This window comes from Mustela lutreola, chromosome 10 (genome assembly GCF_030435805.1).
Source record: "Mustela lutreola isolate mMusLut2 chromosome 10, mMusLut2.pri, whole genome shotgun sequence".
Classification (NCBI taxonomy): Eukaryota; Metazoa; Chordata; class Mammalia; order Carnivora; family Mustelidae; genus Mustela; species Mustela lutreola.
Window position 1 is genome coordinate 44,091,106 of NC_081299.1, and position 17,324 is coordinate 44,108,429.

The 17,324-nt window shown below is 41.3% G+C and overlaps 1 protein-coding gene across 3 annotated transcripts in view; it reads right to left on the minus strand.

The window, feature by feature from the left end:
- The window catches only part of USP24 (ubiquitin specific peptidase 24), a 136,438-nt gene that overhangs the window by 20,494 nt on the left and 98,620 nt on the right, over positions 1–17,324 (minus strand). For all 3 annotated transcript variants that reach the window (XM_059137846.1, XM_059137845.1, XM_059137844.1), the window contains exons 43-56: positions 15,996–16,115; positions 14,951–15,076; positions 14,239–14,337; positions 13,322–13,404; positions 12,155–12,296; positions 11,818–11,937; positions 11,266–11,486; positions 10,751–10,875; positions 9,269–9,410; positions 8,664–8,814; positions 7,603–7,698; positions 6,854–6,957; positions 5,294–5,407; positions 639–735 (exon numbers count right to left, since the gene is read on the minus strand). In XM_059137846.1, the coding sequence (XP_058993829.1) occupies positions 639–735; positions 5,294–5,407; positions 6,854–6,957; positions 7,603–7,698; positions 8,664–8,814; positions 9,269–9,410; positions 10,751–10,875; positions 11,266–11,486; positions 11,818–11,937; positions 12,155–12,296; positions 13,322–13,404; positions 14,239–14,337; positions 14,951–15,076; positions 15,996–16,115 (1,740 nt within the window). The remainder of the gene's footprint in view (positions 1–638; positions 736–5,293; positions 5,408–6,853; positions 6,958–7,602; positions 7,699–8,663; positions 8,815–9,268; positions 9,411–10,750; positions 10,876–11,265; positions 11,487–11,817; positions 11,938–12,154; positions 12,297–13,321; positions 13,405–14,238; positions 14,338–14,950; positions 15,077–15,995; positions 16,116–17,324) is intronic.

Below are 17,324 nucleotides of genomic sequence, written 5' to 3' on the forward strand. Positions count from 1 at the left end.
TATGTCATTTATTGCCCTAAGACTTAAATTTCAGGGGACTGAGGATAGTAATAAATACCATGGTTTGTTTTCACATGTGTGGAACTGTGAATCAGAAAATAAACTGCAGAAAATAGAATTAGGAAGAAGAAATTCAGAAGAACGGGAACAAAGCCTAGGGACTAATAGAGATCGATGAAGAAACTATCTTGGCGGCTGTTCCCGGATGGACAGCACTATTTGGTTTGGGGGCCGATTGATGGACTTGTATCATGCAAATAGCTTAGTAGCAGAGAGACAAAGCCAAGTGAGGTTCAAAATGTCTACTGGGCTAGCCCAGAGTCTCCAGACTCACATTAATCTCAGTTCAGTGAAATCTAACACAGACTCTTCATAGAAGACTCTGAAAAAGGAGTGCTCTAGAAAATCCTGAAGCAGACCAGAGCAGACCTAACCTCCTAGCCTACCCTGACTCCTGGGATAGGAGGCGGCAAGGACAACATGCCTTCTACCCTGGCATTTATCAGAAAGGCAGTCCACGGGAGGTACATTCTGGGTGGCAAAATTATCCTAGGTGCTCTCTCTTACTATATAATATGCAATTCAGAACACTTGGTAGGAAAAGAATATATAAATAACATCCAAGAAATGAGACCGACCTTATCCTGATACAACAAGGCACTGTCTAGGGTTTTCTCCAGAATGGTGGCCACAGCAACTCGCACTTCTCTCACACTGCACTCCAGCAAGAAAATCCTAAAATACAGAGACAGAAAAGACGCACACTGAGAAAGCAAAATGGATTTCCATAAGCCAGCTTCCCATGACCAGGCCTACCTACTATTCAAGACACAAAATCCCTCCAAGACTTTGAGTCAAGCTTCCTGAGAGCTTTGGGACACACTCACAGGCTACTATGATGGAGGGAGAAGGCCAAACAGGAAAATCCAGACCCTGGGACCCAGGGACCCAGCAGATTTCCCCCCTTTTCATAAAATGAGCATCTGTATAAATCTAATGGGGTTAACCAGATAAATGGATATAAAGAGATGAAAGCAAAGAACCTAAAATGTAACAAATTCTGTTCACTCTGTGTCTCTCTCAGGGGATCCCTACCTTCCCTTTGAATTTCTCAGAGTAAGATACTAAAGCTTGCAGTCAGGTGAGCCCTTCCTACTCTACCCATGCACCAGTATTTCTACCCTTTCCCTTTGCTCTCCCTCCCCAGGCCTAAACCCTAACCAAGCATTTGCAGCCCAAGAGGTCCCACTTTCCTCCTTTCTTCATCTATGATGGTGATGACCACAGCAGTCAAGGCTGATCAGGTGCTTCCGTGATCTCCAGCACTGCACATAAACTACCCGCCCAGCAGGGAGAGGAGTCACTGGGAGAGGAGCCCTGTGGGAGGGGAGGGGAGCAGAGTGGTGGGGGAGGTGCCTCCTATGCAGAGGGACCTGGTCTGGCTGGAGAGGGGTGTGGTCAGGCAGAAGCGCTACTCTGGGGCGTGGGGTGTGTGGCGTGGGAGTGCCCCCAGAGCCTTCTCCAGAGTCAGCCTTTCTTGTTTGCTTCCTAGGCTCACTTGGACCTGATAACCCACACTGTTATCAGTGAAGTGAAAACCCACCTCACTTTTCACCCATTTCTTGACAGGAAGTTCTCATTATTCTGCATGAAAGATTTAAATACAGCCGAGTTCTGATGACCATGTCCTCCAGGTGCCAGCAGCAAGCTGTGCTGGTCCCCCTTTGAGGGCAGCACTGGCATTTCCTTCCTGCCCTCTGTGGGGTACGCAGAGAGTGGAGTTGAGATCACTCTGCTTGCTGCTCAGTCCCCGTAACCACTAATGCTACCGATTAGTGACCCAATTTGCACCAGACTGACAAGGCTGTGTTCAAAATCTCCTAAGACTCTAGGGACAATTACAAGAAAGAGAGAGATAACAAGTGTGCTTGTAATATTTGCTCTAGAGGCTTGATTCAGGTACAACACTTTCAGAGACTATCTCCAGGGGCTGCTCTACATTTTCCTATCACAGACACTCGGAGGCACTATGGGAATACAGACAATTCCAGATTGTGGGGAGTTCTACATGGCAAATGACAAGTCAGCTCCTCAAAAAAATGGCGGACAAAAAGGGAGGTGGTGGAGGAAAGGAACAATTACAGATTACAAAAGTCTTGAGAGACATATACAAACAATACTACACATGGAGCTTCTTTGGGTCCTGATGTGTACATATGCAGTGCTAAAGTGAACTTTTTTGAGATACCTGCAGAAATCTGAATATTGACTGGGTTTAGGATAATATGAAAGAAATATTTTTGTTTAGTGTGATCATGGTAGAGTGCTTAGTTACAAAAAAACTACCTTTAAAGATATATGCAAGAAGATTTATAGTGAAATTATATGATGTCTGAGACTTACTTTACAATACTTGAGGGGAAAAGGGGCACCCAGGTGGCTCAGTTGATTGAGCATCCAATCTTGATTTTGGCTCAGGTCATGGTCTCCGGGTCGTGGGACTGAGCCTCCTGGTAAGCTCTGCACTCAGTGGGGGGAATCTGCTTGGGATTCTCGCTCCCCCCTCCCTCTGTTGCCCCCCAACCCCTGACTCTCAATGCACACACGTGCTCTCTCTCAAATAAATAAATCTTTTTTTTTTTAAAAAAAAAGTAGGGGTGCCTGGATGGCTCAGTGGGTTAAAGCCTCTGTCTTCGGCTCAGGTCATGATCCCAGGGTCCTGGGATTGAGCCCCACATCGGGCTCTCTGCTCAGCAGGGAGCCTGCTTCCTCCTCTCTCTGCCTGCCTCTCTGCCTACTTGGGACCTCTGTCAAATAAATAAATAAAATCTTTTTTAAAAAACGGTGCAAAAGCGTTAAAAGAAAAGTAAAATATTTGAGAGGAAAAAAAAAAGCAGGCCTGTGAGTGAGTGGTGGGTCCTGGGAGGGGCAACAAGATGGGCAAAGTGCTAGTAACCTGACCTGGGAAGAGGTAGAGAACCAGGTTCTCATTCTGGCTACTTGGCTGTATGTTTAAACCTCTTTCACAATAAAAACTTTTTAAAAGACGTAAAATATTTTTTGCTCAGTAGTTTTAATTTCTTCAGATAGTTTTTCAAGCAATACTTAGTACTAATTCAAATTTTTACAATTATGGTTACATTTAAGCATTGCCTAAAAAAGGACTACACTGAGAGGCTCTAATCCAAGAGCACTCCCTTCACATTGTTACTTCAGTAGTAATGATGATAACCTAAGCTATCTTAAAAATTGTAAAGAAGTCATTAAATATAAAATTATAAAATATAAAATCAAGATGATGATGACAAACTGAAGGTGATTAAGAGATAAAAATATAATAAACTCTCTCAGGAAGGATTCAAATTGGTAATTCATTGGGATTCTTAACCATGAGGAACGCTAAGAAACCAAACATAGTCCCAAAGGAGTCACCAAGTTCCTCTGGAGATACTTAAAGGCAAGTCTAGTTGTTATAAGGGAATAAACTAAGTATTTGCCCTACTTCCTACTATTGGAAAGAGACTGGAATTACACTGGAAATATGGGGGAAAGGTTGCCTTCTGAGGCAAACTCTTAAGGGATAGGCACACAGAACACTTCACAGACATATTGCTTGCTCTCTTTATGAATGATAAAGAGAACACATGATACGATACACACTCATACACAAACATTGGAGTGCTTACTATGGTGCCAGGCTCTTTGTGTACAAAAGGAAAACCAAGCAAACTTAGCTTCTGCCCTCAAGAAGCCAGCGTTTAGTGAGGGGACAGTCAAACAGCACAGCAGGCCAGCTGCGCAGACTGGCTTTAGAGGACATCATCAGGAGTGAACAGCATCTCTGACATCTGAAGGGTAAGGAAGGGCTTACTATATACAGGACTGGCTGGGAGAATGTTCCAGATAGAGGGAGTAAAGGTGCAAGGGTCTTTAGGCAAGAAAACAAAGCTTAGTGTGTTTCAAGTATCAATAAGCCCATGTGAAGAAAGTGAAACAAGACCATATTCAAGGCCTTGTCGGTTATGGTAGAGACTGGGGATTTTATTAGAAGTGTGACAGGGATCCACTGAAGAATTTTCAAGCAGAGAAGTAATGCGATACAGTTTGTTAAAAAACAAAACAAAACAAAACACTTTTGTTGCTGTTATGAGGTAGATTAGAGAAAGAAATGGAGAGTTAAAGTAGGCAAATGAGTGTCTGGAGCTCAGTCGTAGAGATGAGAGGAACGTGGGACCAAGAGTTTCGATGAGCTCTCTAACGTGGAACCAAACTGTGAGCTCCCTGTGGAAGTGGCCTGTATTTCTGACTTCCCTGTTGCACAAGTTGAGAGATACCAGAGAGTATCTACAGGGGATGGAAGTACTTGATAGAAAATGCTACAAGATAAAGATGCAGGAATGACAGCTGATAAAGGGTTTGCTTATGTAGACTCCTTTTGAGCAGAGAGGACACTTCCTCCAGAATCACAGGAGGAAGAGATGAGAACAGGCTCTGATGCACCAGGCCTAGAGGTCTGCTCATCTGTGACTGGTACCTTCTCCGGGAAGTCTGAGGCAAGGTCCTTAACTGGAGGTGGGGTGTGTTGGCATGGCAGGCGAGAGGGGTGAGGAAGTAGAGCGGGGGCAGGGTGAAGGAGGAGCCTAATGGGGACAAAGGACACTGAGATCATGGGTGCCCCTACATGAACGCTGAACTCGTCAAGGACGAGAGGGGCCAACCTGACAAGGATGACTGGGAGTGGGGTGTAAACATCCATAGTGACTGATCATCCTGACTTTTTGTCAGAAAAAGCAAATTATTTTTTATTATAGGTATGTAGGTAAATTTACCACCATAGGTATTACAGTATCAGTAAGTTTTTGATAAATAATATTTTTGCCAGAATCCAAATACAGACAATACTGTGGTACTACTGTGTAGTAATGGAGGATCGTTAACCTCCCCTCCCTGCCATTGGAGTGTGAGTCCCTGAGGGAGGGGGCACATGTTCGGGAATCTCTTGGGCCGCGGCAGGAGTTCAGGCCATGCTTGCCTGTGAGCCCATGGTTATGTGTACACATGCTCTCCTCACACACAATGAATGCTTATAGTCCAAAGGAGAAGGTTTTTGAAAAAATGATTTTAGAGTGACCTGAAAAATTTCCTCACACTTCAAGAGAAAACAGTTCAAAACTGACTCCAATCTGAAAAGTAATTTCAAATAGAAATAAAAACAATTATAAGAAACAGCAGCTCTAAGTCACCAGAAGAGATAGAGATTTCTTTTAATTAATTAAAAGATCTTGACACTTACTTTATTAATTCTCGCCCTTCAGAACTAATAAAATATTCGACTAGCCACTGACAAGCATCAAAACTTTTGGAAAGTAACGCTTCAATAGTGGCAATCCATTCTTCAGTATCGACCCTTTAAAAAAGCAAAGACAGACACGTAAGGAGCACGGCCCCAGCGAATAAGCCTGTGGAGTGTCACTGTGGTTTAACCTGTTCCAGGGAGGTGGGGTACAGGGTAAGCTGAACACCCGATGGCCACTGACTAACATGGATCTGCGGGGCCCACAAGCCAGGGCTCTGCGTTCTTTCCCTTCTCCTGCCTCACCTCCCCACAAAAGAGTGTGAAGAAGGCTCAAGTCTTAGACTTTAACTTTTATCTTCAGTTGTTCTTCAAACAACTGCAATCAGGAAAGCTGCCTGACTGTGGCATTTTGTGTTGCTTAACTAAGTTACAAGTGTAAAATGCCCACTTTCAGAATAGGTACTACATCAACATTTTTATACTTCATTGTTATAATCATTAATATCCTCATGGAATAAAAACATCTGGGCAGACAAATAGGTGTCATGGCTATAATACCTGGGACTTCCCATAACACCCCTCCATTCTCTCGTGCCCCCAAAAGGTGAATATAACCAAGATGAAAATAGCCTGCAATGCACAGACAATGGCGTGAGTCAATTTCACAACAGAAGTAATGACATTTCTTTAGTCCTATGCCAGACGTTAAAAGATAAAGGAACATACGATGTCTTCTTTTCCAATTAAATAATAAAGATTAATTTCATTTAATACAACTTTTTACACCTAAAAATGAAGTTGCTATTCTATTTGTTTCTTCTCAAGTGTCTCTTGACTGCAAAGTCTTTCCCCAAGCCCCTCACCTCTAGCGAAGTTCCCTGCACTAGGCTCGCTGAGCTGTCCCTGCCTTCCTCACCCCGAGTCTCTGCCTGCTCTGGGCTCCTGCTCCAGCCAGCGTGCAGCCACTCACCCGTCACCCACTTATTAACACAGCACCTCTGCACCCGCAACCTACAATGTGTCGGGCACCTTCCAGGTGCTAAAGACAGAAACCGTTCAAAAACCCTCCACCATATCCCACTGAACACAGTCCCAAGTCCCCTCTGTGGTAATCAGGACCCTCAATTCCAAACCCCACATCTGACCTCACTTCCAGTGAGTTCCTACATGTATAAACAAAACACTAGTCATTCACGGTTCTTTAGGCAAGTCTTGTTCGTTTCTCAGATTTTCCCCTTTCACCCAGACTGGTCCCTCCGCTTCTGTTTTCACCTTTCAAAATCCTGAGACTGTCACTCTCTTTGACACCTACCCCATACCCATCTGGATATGATTTTGCCCAATTCCTAAAGATGTCTAGCATTTATGCCTTGCCTTTTCTGCTTTATCTATCCTTCCTATGAGATTAGAAATTCCTTCAAGATAGGAACCATGCCTTAATCACCTGAGTCTGTCAGGTAGGTGCCCTCACAATGCTCTGAATTCATAAATTCTATTTTAATTGAATTCATTGGTGCCTTTTGCCACAACAGACTATCAAAACATATCATTTCTCACCTGAGTTTTTTCTTTGTCCGTAGGTAAGTTTGAAAAAGGAACTGAATAGCAAGCTGTAAGCTCACCTTTGCCATGCAAGGATAATATGGATGCTTTAATTTAGTCTGAGAGAGAGGGAGAAAAGAGAGGCTATTTTTCACTGATGTTTTATTGATTACTAAATATTATGAGTTGAATAATGATACATAATTAATATTACTAAGAAAAATCTAGCCAGCGTACTATAGAAAGTGCCCCATTCAAATTTTTTAAAAGGGTAAGAAAAGACTTCCTCTTCATTTCTTTTATGAAGCCTTCTCAAAATAGAAACTTTAGGCCATGGACATGTTATAGGTAACCTGTCAGCAGACTAAGAAACTTCCCCCTTACTGGCAAATTGTAATCATGGTACTCAAGAAACAAAGTACTTGAAAGTTCATCTTGAGTCTGGTCAAGTCTGATGACAAATAGGACAAACTGATGTCCACAAAGCACAACATTCATTGACCTCATCTTGTGGCTATTCTCAGATTCTTTACAAAACTGAAGAGCACTTTAAAAGGCCAGTATGTGGAAACCCACGCCCATTCACAATCTGCAGGACACATTCTGAGCACTGCCTGTATTTTAACATTACCCCAGAAGTGACATATTTGTGCAAACATTCTGGGCCTCTAATCTGAGGGGGAGGATGAGTCACTGAATGCTTGAGCTGACAGTTAACTAGGCTCCTTTCTTAGTCCTCTACTGAGAAGCCAACTAGTACTTACAGCATTCAATGATGCTAAAGACAAAACAAAACTGAAATAATCACTACTGTACACATCTCTATTCTTCATAAACTTGAGGTTTTCATCTCTCACCATCTACAAAAGAAAATTAGTAATTATTTTTAAGAAACAGGGCAAAATATTCAGTATGTGGAAGACATTTTTGTTGATATGTTAGGTAAAAAGGGTTTTTTAAAAAATATTAGGTTAGAAGGGTTCACAAGAACCCTTTTCTTGAGCTTTGAAATTTTAAAAAAGGAGAGAGGAAAATCTTCCTTTCAAACACAAGAAGCTGAAATAAGGTAAATTATTCTTTATCAAACCAAACTCTTCTGGGAAATTTTAGAAAACCACCATGTAAAGGACAAGTGAATTCAAACCTGCTATTTTGGGTTGAGGGGCAAACAGAGCTTTTCCAAGTACAACTAACTCAATGTTTTCCTTACACTGGAGAGCTTAATTCTTCTCTCTAAACAAAAAACTGCATACTTTTCTTAAATTCTCTGGTTCTGGTTACTCAGCTTTTGATTACTTAGTGTACAAAGACTTGACTGGATAGTTGTACAGTGCTGAATTTAAATCCTGGCTCTGTGACACTGGCAGGTCACTTCTCCTTTTCCGAGCTCACTCTTTCCCTCTTAAAAAAATGAGTGTAAAACCTGCTACTCCACAAGAATGTTTTAAGAATTAAGAATTTGTTTACAGCATGTAGCAGAGTAGATATTCAATAACTGATGGTCATCACTGTCACAATAGTTTTCCCCAAAGGAATGAACCCTATATTTCAGCCGCGTGTGTCTTTAGTGCTCACGCCCTCCCACGTGTCTATCTGTGACACCCTCCAGTCACACGGCAGGCTGGCGACAGTGCCGGCCACCTCGAGTCTGTGGTCACCTCTGTGACCTGGTATAAGACACTCGTGGCACAAGGTGGTTAGGACAAGGCACTTGAGATCCAACCAAGTCCACGAGGAGGCCAGCAGGAACACATCTGGACCTCTGAGGTGGATTTTGACTTTTATCTGAATTTTTCTCCTTTAGAATTTTCTATATGGTTCTTACCTGGTATATTCGCACAGGCATTTTCTCCACAAACAGTCCTTTCTTCTCGCCTTTTTTAACCAGCTTGGTCAGAATAGAGAGCCGGTCATTATTAGGCCTGTGGGGCCGGGGAGAGGACTGTGGTGAAATCTCTGGAGAAGATGGCGCGGACCTAAGGATGGAATCAGAAAATAGTCTGGTGTAGAGCAGACAGACTTATGTAACAAGGCACTAGACTTGGCAATAAACCGCATACTTTCCAAATCCAATATAGGAAAATGCAAATTTATAGACAACAGGACCTTAAAAAAACCAACAACGCTGGCAGTGCTGGCCAAGTGCGACACTTTGGACATAAAGTGTACCCAATAAGTGCTGAAAGTAGAAAAAAATGGCAATGCTAGAATGAAATCATTTATATACATGTTTCTAAATACCAAGTAACTTCTTACTAAGGAATCATAAACAGGTAGCAATAAGAAAAGGGGAATTTTTTTTAGAATTTCTTTTTAGAATTTCTCTCTAGCTTGTTTAACAAATTATTTTAAAATGCCAAACAGTATATTCAGGATTATAATGATCGCCTGCTGAAATGGTGCAGTGAATTATGCGGAAGAGAAACTCACAGAGAGAGATCCTCGGCTTCCTGCCGGACGACGCTGACCCGGCTTTTCTTTGGTAACACTGGGGAGTTCTGATCAGAGACCCTTTGGTAAAAGAGCATATAGGCATTCCAGTATCTTCGGCGTACGTCAGTATATGGGTTTGCTTTATAACAAGACAGGAAGAAATCTTTGTAAATAAAAAATGTTTTCTTGTCTTCACAATTTAAAATAAAGTAAAGGACCTACAAATAAAGCAAGTACTTACAAAATTTAAAAGCAAAATGTAAGTAAAATGTCTTTTTACCAGTAATACTATTTAGAATCACTTGAAAGGGGACATAGAGGAATAGGAAGAAAGCTGTATGGTAATGGGGTAAAGAAGGGAAACATCCCTAGGCAAGTCTAAATTTAACCAAAACGCAGATTAACATTTAAAATAAATTCTGTGACACAGGATGGGATTATAATTGGCCTCACTTAACCAATTCTGTATAGGACAGCCAAATCTAGGTAAGTTTTGGCAATGATACTATCTTTAACCATTAACTATCTGTAGCCAAAAGTAACTACTCTACACAAAAGACTACCTTGGTATGGTATCAAAATCTAATATAGTGGATATAATACAGGTACAATTTTTAAAAAATTTTAATTGAAGTGTAGTTGACATATACTATTAGTTTCAGGTACATAACACAATGATTTGACAATCAGGTACACTATGAAATGCTCCCCATGGTAAGTGTCATTACCATCTGTAGCCACACAACCTTATTACAGTATTATTGACTATACTTCCTATGCCTACTTTCCATCCTTGTGACTTACTTATTTTCTACCTAGAAGTCTGTTCCTCTTAAGTCCCTTCGCCTATTTCCCCTGTTCTCCTCTGACCCAAACACAGACATTTTTAAATGCCCCTAGAGTACTACAAAATCAGGTTTCAGAAGCGCTCACATCTCTATAAAAGGTCTTCCCCTCACCCCCAAGTAGCAAATTCCAATTGGATTCTCTGAGGTCCTTTTCCTCATAGTCTTTCTTCTGGGGGCGGTGGCTGGAGAGAGAAAAACTGTTTTGCCATACTGCATAAACACGGTTTGAAAACCCAGGTGTTAGGGATGTCTTCTGTAATTAATTGTGCCTCTATGTAAGTGAAAAGGAAATTTGAGAATTTTAGTGGACAACTACTTCTTCTGAAATGATTTTTAAAGTTGAAATTTTGCATTCATTAGTTACTCTCTGATACTTGTTTCTTCCTCTTAACTTACTCTATCACCTGTCCTCTGGGGGCTGCTGTAAGGAAATAGTTTCAAAACATTTTGTAAGCAGCCTCAGTATTTTCTCTCTGGCTATCAAGGAGTTTGTGGATCTATATAGCTAGAACAATGGTATGTAAAAATAAAAGAATTACATTTTATGTTAAGAATACTACTTCCAATCTGACAGAAAACCTTAAGTTAAAAATATAAAACTAACGGGAAACATCCATTTGTAAATACTCACTTTGATCATAAACTTTTGGTCTGTATTCTCCTCCAAAGCATTCATACTCCAGGGTCTCATCATTTAGGTCGAATTCCTCTATGACTGTGTCATTAAACTTGTACCACTTTCCTTTTCCACACCCTCTGGAGCCCACAGAGGAAACAAACGTTATGAGATTAAAAGCCAACATCTTCCTCCCCAGCCTTTATCTCTAGGTATTGTCTATACATACAGAGGATGACTACTATTAGAAAATACTCAAGAAAAAAACGTAAGCTTCTAAAACAACTTTTCCAACTAAAGAGGTAAACAGTTACAGTACATTTTAAAAATCCAATACGAAATACACCAAAGAGCAATGCAAAAGCTTCTCTACACTACACTCGGAGGCAAGGATGGTCAGAGCAGGGCAGGGGGAGCAAAGGAGGGACAGAGGATGGCAGGAGGAATGGAGAAGGGACACAGGAATGCAGAGGAAGTGGAGGTAGGACTACTGAAAGGCAGGAGGAGGAAGTGGCGTGAGACCCTCTTACCGCCTGTCCTTAATGAAGGAATAGTAGTGGCCCGCGTGGGCCTGTCCACTGTGGACAATGACACCGACAAGTTCATAGTTTTCGGTGAGGGCAACTTTTTTTCGTGGGGATCCTCCACCTCCCTGGTCCATACTTCGCCCGTTTTCACCAACTTCAGAAGATGAATCTTGGCGAGCCATTCCTGAAACTGTGTAAGGCTCCATGTTTAGCATCCAGGGAAACTATTTAAAAGCAAAAAGACCACATTAATGTTGATGAGTAACACAGACAGCAGTACCCCATTAAGTCAGATTCAAATAAGAGGGCTGTTTTCCTAATTCTAGCTAGGCCCGCCTCCGCACTCTGGCCAGGACGACTTCTAGAGAGGAGGGCTGTTCCCAGATCTGCTTGTCCAGCAGCAGCAGCTGCTTAAGACAAGGGGCCCTATACTCCTCTGAATGCTGAGACCACAGCCTTTCACAGTAGAGATGGAAATTAAACATGTAAAAAGTAAACAGCAGAAAGGAGAGGTCATGGTTTTAAGGTATTTTGGGGGGAATGAAAAGAAGTTACCCTTATCTGTTCATCATATTTAATGGAGCGTCCACTCTCCCAGTCAAATCCAAATCTCATTAGATGAATTACCAAGACGCTAGGTAAAGACTTAATGCAGGTCCTTTTCACGGTTATTCTCTAAAGAAAAGCAAAACCCAATTATCTCCATGGAGGAAATAAAACAGCCAAATCATATAAAGCTCAGAGATTTCCATGGGCTTCTCCTGCCCAGGTAAAAACAGATAACACCACAATTTAATAGGAACAACACTAGAAGCTTAATATTGTCCTCACATAAAACACAAACAAGTAACAAATTAATCTTGTTTTCTAAAAAAAAAAGCAAATGTAATACCTTTTCTTTACACTTTTCACAGTAATATGCATTACTGCCCTCTAGAACTTCTCCTCTAACAAACTGGTCCAAAGAAATTTCCAAGCTCTGACATGAAGTAACTCCAAGATTGAGAGCCATGAAAGCTTCCTCACGCTCATATCTGGTTAGGAAATCACAGGAAAAACATAATCAAACAGTGGAATGTAAAGGTCTTGAAATTATCGCAATACCAGAGACTGTACACAGAACTACATTCATAACCAGTGAAATTAATCCACACTGCCAAATAAAAATGCCAATTTTTGATGATGAGAAATTCCTTAAAAAATCATGATTTTCAGCAAAGAATTTCAGAAGTCAAAAGCAGAGAAAATTCAATAAACATTTATAGGTCCACTTAGAGAGAGATCTGTAAGTCTCTCAACAATGCAAAATTCACGACATACCAGCAGCATCATTTAAAAAGGATGACAATCATGTGCTGTACTACTGTAGCCAACTGGCAATTTCTATGTTTTCACCTCAATACTGAAGCCTTTTTCTACTGCAAAAATATTTCCTCCGAGTTTAGTATCTGCATCAGGATAACCCAGGGAACATATACTTTTTTTTTTTTTTTAATTTTATTTATTTATTTGATGGAGAGAGAGAAAGAGCATGCAAGCGAGTGTGCGCACAGCAGACAGAGTAGCGGGAAGAGGGAAAGGACAAACAGGCTCCCCGCTGAGCGAGGAGCCTGACACGGGGCTCGATCCCAGAACCCTGGGATCATGACCTGTGCCGAAGGCAGTTGCTTAACAAAATGAGCCAACACATACTTTTCTGTTTGAGGATTTGTGACTTCCTTTAGAAGTCCATGTACTGATAGATGAAACTTACAGTACTCTTAAAGCTCCACCTTAAATACATGAATACAGAAGCATCTGCTTGCATCATGATTTGCTTAATACTAAGCATGAATCTGAATATTCTAGAAATTGGCTCAACTCAAACATGTCAATAAATTGTTACAACAGCTTAAGAAATAAAAATACTAGTAAAAAAGATCATAGTTGAAATTTTTAGATACTGTCACTTTAGTCAAGTAGAACATGGATGAAAATCAATAAAGTACTACCAATTAAGAGGAAAAAAATCCAAAAATGAAGATGATCAGTTTTGATGTCCATGGTATCTTCGACTAACCTGTGAGGACAGTCTTTACAGATCTTCTGATCAGAATAGATGCCCTGGAAAGTATTCTTAAAAATTTGGTCCCTCCCCATTTTCTGTTGGAATAAAGGGACAGAATTTTAGTTTATGCCCCTAGAATTTATACGTCGCTTACACAGAATTTTATTTAAGCCTAAGTTAAAGTGCAGATTTCAACTTAACAGCTAAAATACAGGGAGTCGTATTGCTAGCTTAAGCTGGGATCAAATGGGACAAATGGAAGCCACTGGCCCGACTCTCAGAACAGCTTAAGCTGTTGGTGAAGGAAGAGGAGATGGCCAGTCCCTGCTGGTGACAAGAACAGTACTCAGTGGCGATTCTGAATCCTTCCCCCACACTGCCCGCAGTGACCACTGGGTTAGGAACAACTCTCCCTAATCTTTTCTTCCTTCTTATGGATAAAATGCTATATATTCCTAAATGATCTGAAAAAGGAAAGCAGTAACCTGGGTCTCCTGCTTCACTGGGAGGTGCCCTGTAACTAGGGAAGCTGGTCACACGTCGTGCTAGGTGCGGGCAGGAAGCTTTGGGCTCCCCCCCCACCCCGCCGACAACTCTAATCTGGCCCTCTGGCAGGTTCAGACTGCAGAGCACGGGCTGGTGGGTCCCCAGTGAGGGCAGCACGCCTGACGCCAGGCTACCTTGGGGCACCCGCAGTGGTCACTCCGGAGTATGGGTTAAGAGCTCCACACCTCACCAAGGGTTGGATGAATGAAGAAAAGAAGTCTAGTCTCTTTTGATGTTCAAACCCCACAAGAACTGACTCACAGCTGTGGTATTAAAGATGACCAGATTCTGACTGGCCGATTTCACAGTAATGTCCATTCTGCCGCACCGCTCTCGTATTAGAGTCTGAGGGAGTCAGAGAGAAAGTGACATTTTCTTCCTACCTTGAGATATTCGTCCATTTGATCAATAAGACTAGTGAAGAATTCATATGCATCCTGCTGTTCTCTCACATAAAGTTCTTTGTTCCACATCTTGAAAATCTATGCAACAAGAATTAAATACATCATTAAAGGAAAAGTTAGCAATATCTGAACATGGTAGAACACAAATGTGAGAGAGCACTTGAGTGCTTCTAAAAACCAAGTTCCCTATTAGGGCAGTAGACACTTTCACTGAAGTGTGATAAGCTTGTGTTTGGCTACTTAGGCTTGCTCTTGGCCCCCGTGTTACTGTCACAAGTTCGTGAGGCCACACAGGGTGGGATCTGAGGCCATGGAACAGAGTTTCCATCTTAGAACTATCCGAACCACAGAGGAAGATACCAGGTACTCCTCCTGTGAAACAGAGTAATGTCCTTCATTTAGGGCAATAGTGAAATCGGGATAATTTGAACAAATACTCCCAAAAGCCAAAATCAGAATCATGAAAAATATTCAAAATCATTAAGATCAGCAGACCCCTAAAATTATAAATGACTCTTTTTAATCTTCTCATCATTTGAAATCAAGCATCCATCTTAAGCAGAATGGTGTAGCCCATTCTTCTGTAGGTTCCTGGCAGTGGGATCAGTCTAGAACCAATAAAGACAGAAACAATTACCGCCAGATCCAAGGATCCAGTGTCTTGAAATCTAGAGTTAACTGGGTGACATACCTTCCAGAAGTTCTCAGGTACATAATACTGCAGCTTGCTTTCCATCAGATGCCCAAAGAGAGACTGCACCTGGTAGAACACGCTGTCGTCTGGATTGTCCGTGTCATCATCCACTGAGAGTAATGACTACATAGAAAGGACAGAAACGAGGAGCATGAGCCAGAGCTAGTTCACTGCTGCACAGGGCCCTGGGCAGACGCACGTGTACCGCCCACACTGCTGTCACAACACTGTGTACGTCTGGATGCGGCTATAGCTCTGAGTAGGGTTAGCCTTAGTTACTTCTGAGTTGGTGGAATCATGGACAAGTCATTTCTCTGAGGCTGTGTTTGATCATGAAAAACTGGAACTAGCGATACCAGTATCTTTATGAAAGAAAAATGATCTACATAGAATATTCTCAAAACTACTAACTGCTATAGCACCAACTTCTGGTACAGACTGACTCTCGAACATGGTTTGAACCACACGGGTCCAGGTACACATGGATTTTTTTGGATACAGAACAGTACCATAAATGTATTTTCTCTTTCCTAGCTTACTTTATTGTAAGAATAGAGTATGTAATACACAGAACACACAGAATAGGAGTTAATTGTCCAGTCAACAGTAGGCTGTCAGTAGTTAAGTTCTAGGGGAGTAAAAAGTTACATGCAAACTTCTGACGGCACTGGGAGAGCGGAGCGTAAGTGCTCCTAACTCCTGCGTTCAAGGGTCAACACAACTATTAGAAAGCATCAATGAGAGACCCTAATTTTTCTAAAATACTAAAAACATGAAGTAATTTTATGGAATAGAATTTGAGAGTAACCTCATTCAAAAATCCCACTTAGTCCAATCTATCTGCCAAATAGGCAACATACACCCTCAGCAAATTTATAAAGACATAACCACCAACATGCTGTCTACATGTATTTCAGAAGCTATGATAAAATCCCTAGTTACATCTAGCTTTAGTCAACTTTGTGATCTGTAAATCTGGGACAATTTTCAGGCTGTGTACACATTCTCTTTCATACCATACAGGAAAGAAGAGAGAAGTCACCTCAGGGAGTCCAGGCTGCATATATAGCTGCTGGAAGACTGCGTTCATGTAACACGTAGCACCGCCATTCCTCAGTCCCACAAAGCCGGAACTGGACCTGCTATCCACAGGTGGAAGGTACTAGGAAACAGAGGAAGGGAAACGGTAGACACAGAATGAGTGTATCTGCCACCAGCACATGTGCACCGGGGCTGTCTGAAAGGGAAAAAGAGAAACTCACAGACTCATCCATCCAGTGGGCTAGGAGTCAGGCTAACCCAACCTATGTTCTTGAAATATCTCTGCCGATGCAAATACAAATAAAAAATACTACTATCTCAAAGCTCCTTTTCCATTGATGAAGTACCTAACATACTGTTTATTTGTCTATCCATCTGGTAGTCATGCATTCCGTCACCTATCATTCAACAAAAACTCATGAAGGGGCTACTATGTGCCAGGCTCTCAGGAGGTATATGTGGTCCCTTATCCTAAGGAGCTCACAGTCGAGCAGGGTACACAGCCATCAATCAAGTAAATATATCTACTTACAAACTGAGGTAGTACTCTGCAAAAAAGAAACAGAACTCTATGAAGTATTTACTATGAAGAATCCTGGCCAGTCGGAATGGTCAAGGAAGGCTCATATTCCTTCCCCTCCTTTTAAAGAAAGTAACAGTCTTCTACAGCAGAACTTATAAGTAAGCATACAATTAAATAAGTAATTATGCTTGCACTGCACTTAAAGATGCCTTATACTAACTCTGTTACAATGCTTTTCTGGTTAGAAATAATCTAGGAAAAGCAACTTGGATGAAGTTGAACATGGCACTTCTCGAAGTTGAAAAGGATACTGAATGCCATGTCAGCGGAATCTTGGTTCTAAGGCCATACCCAGAATCACCTAACCTACATAGCTCAAGTATCTGCATCCATGTAATAACCAACCGACAAAAGCCTGTAGATCTTTTGGACCTCAGGGAATTGTTAAATATGACATACCTTCCACTAACATTTGACATACATGTAGAGTAGGGTGATTTCTAAGATCTAATCAACACTACAATTTATTTGTAGCCCAAAGCAGAGATTTTTAAAAATCTACAAAATAAGAAAAGTGAGTTCATAATAGTGCTAAAAAATAAGTATTTATATGAGGCAAGTGCTTTTTTCATGCTGCTGATACAATCCCTTATGAGAAAAATAAAATTTCCATTTAAATCTATTAAACAAATAATGTAAAACTAAAAACATACTTATAAACTGAGTGTTTTAACACAAAAACAGTTTCTATTTTCCATGCTCACATTTCATTTTGCAAATGCTATCTTCTCTATCTGGTGCCCCTTC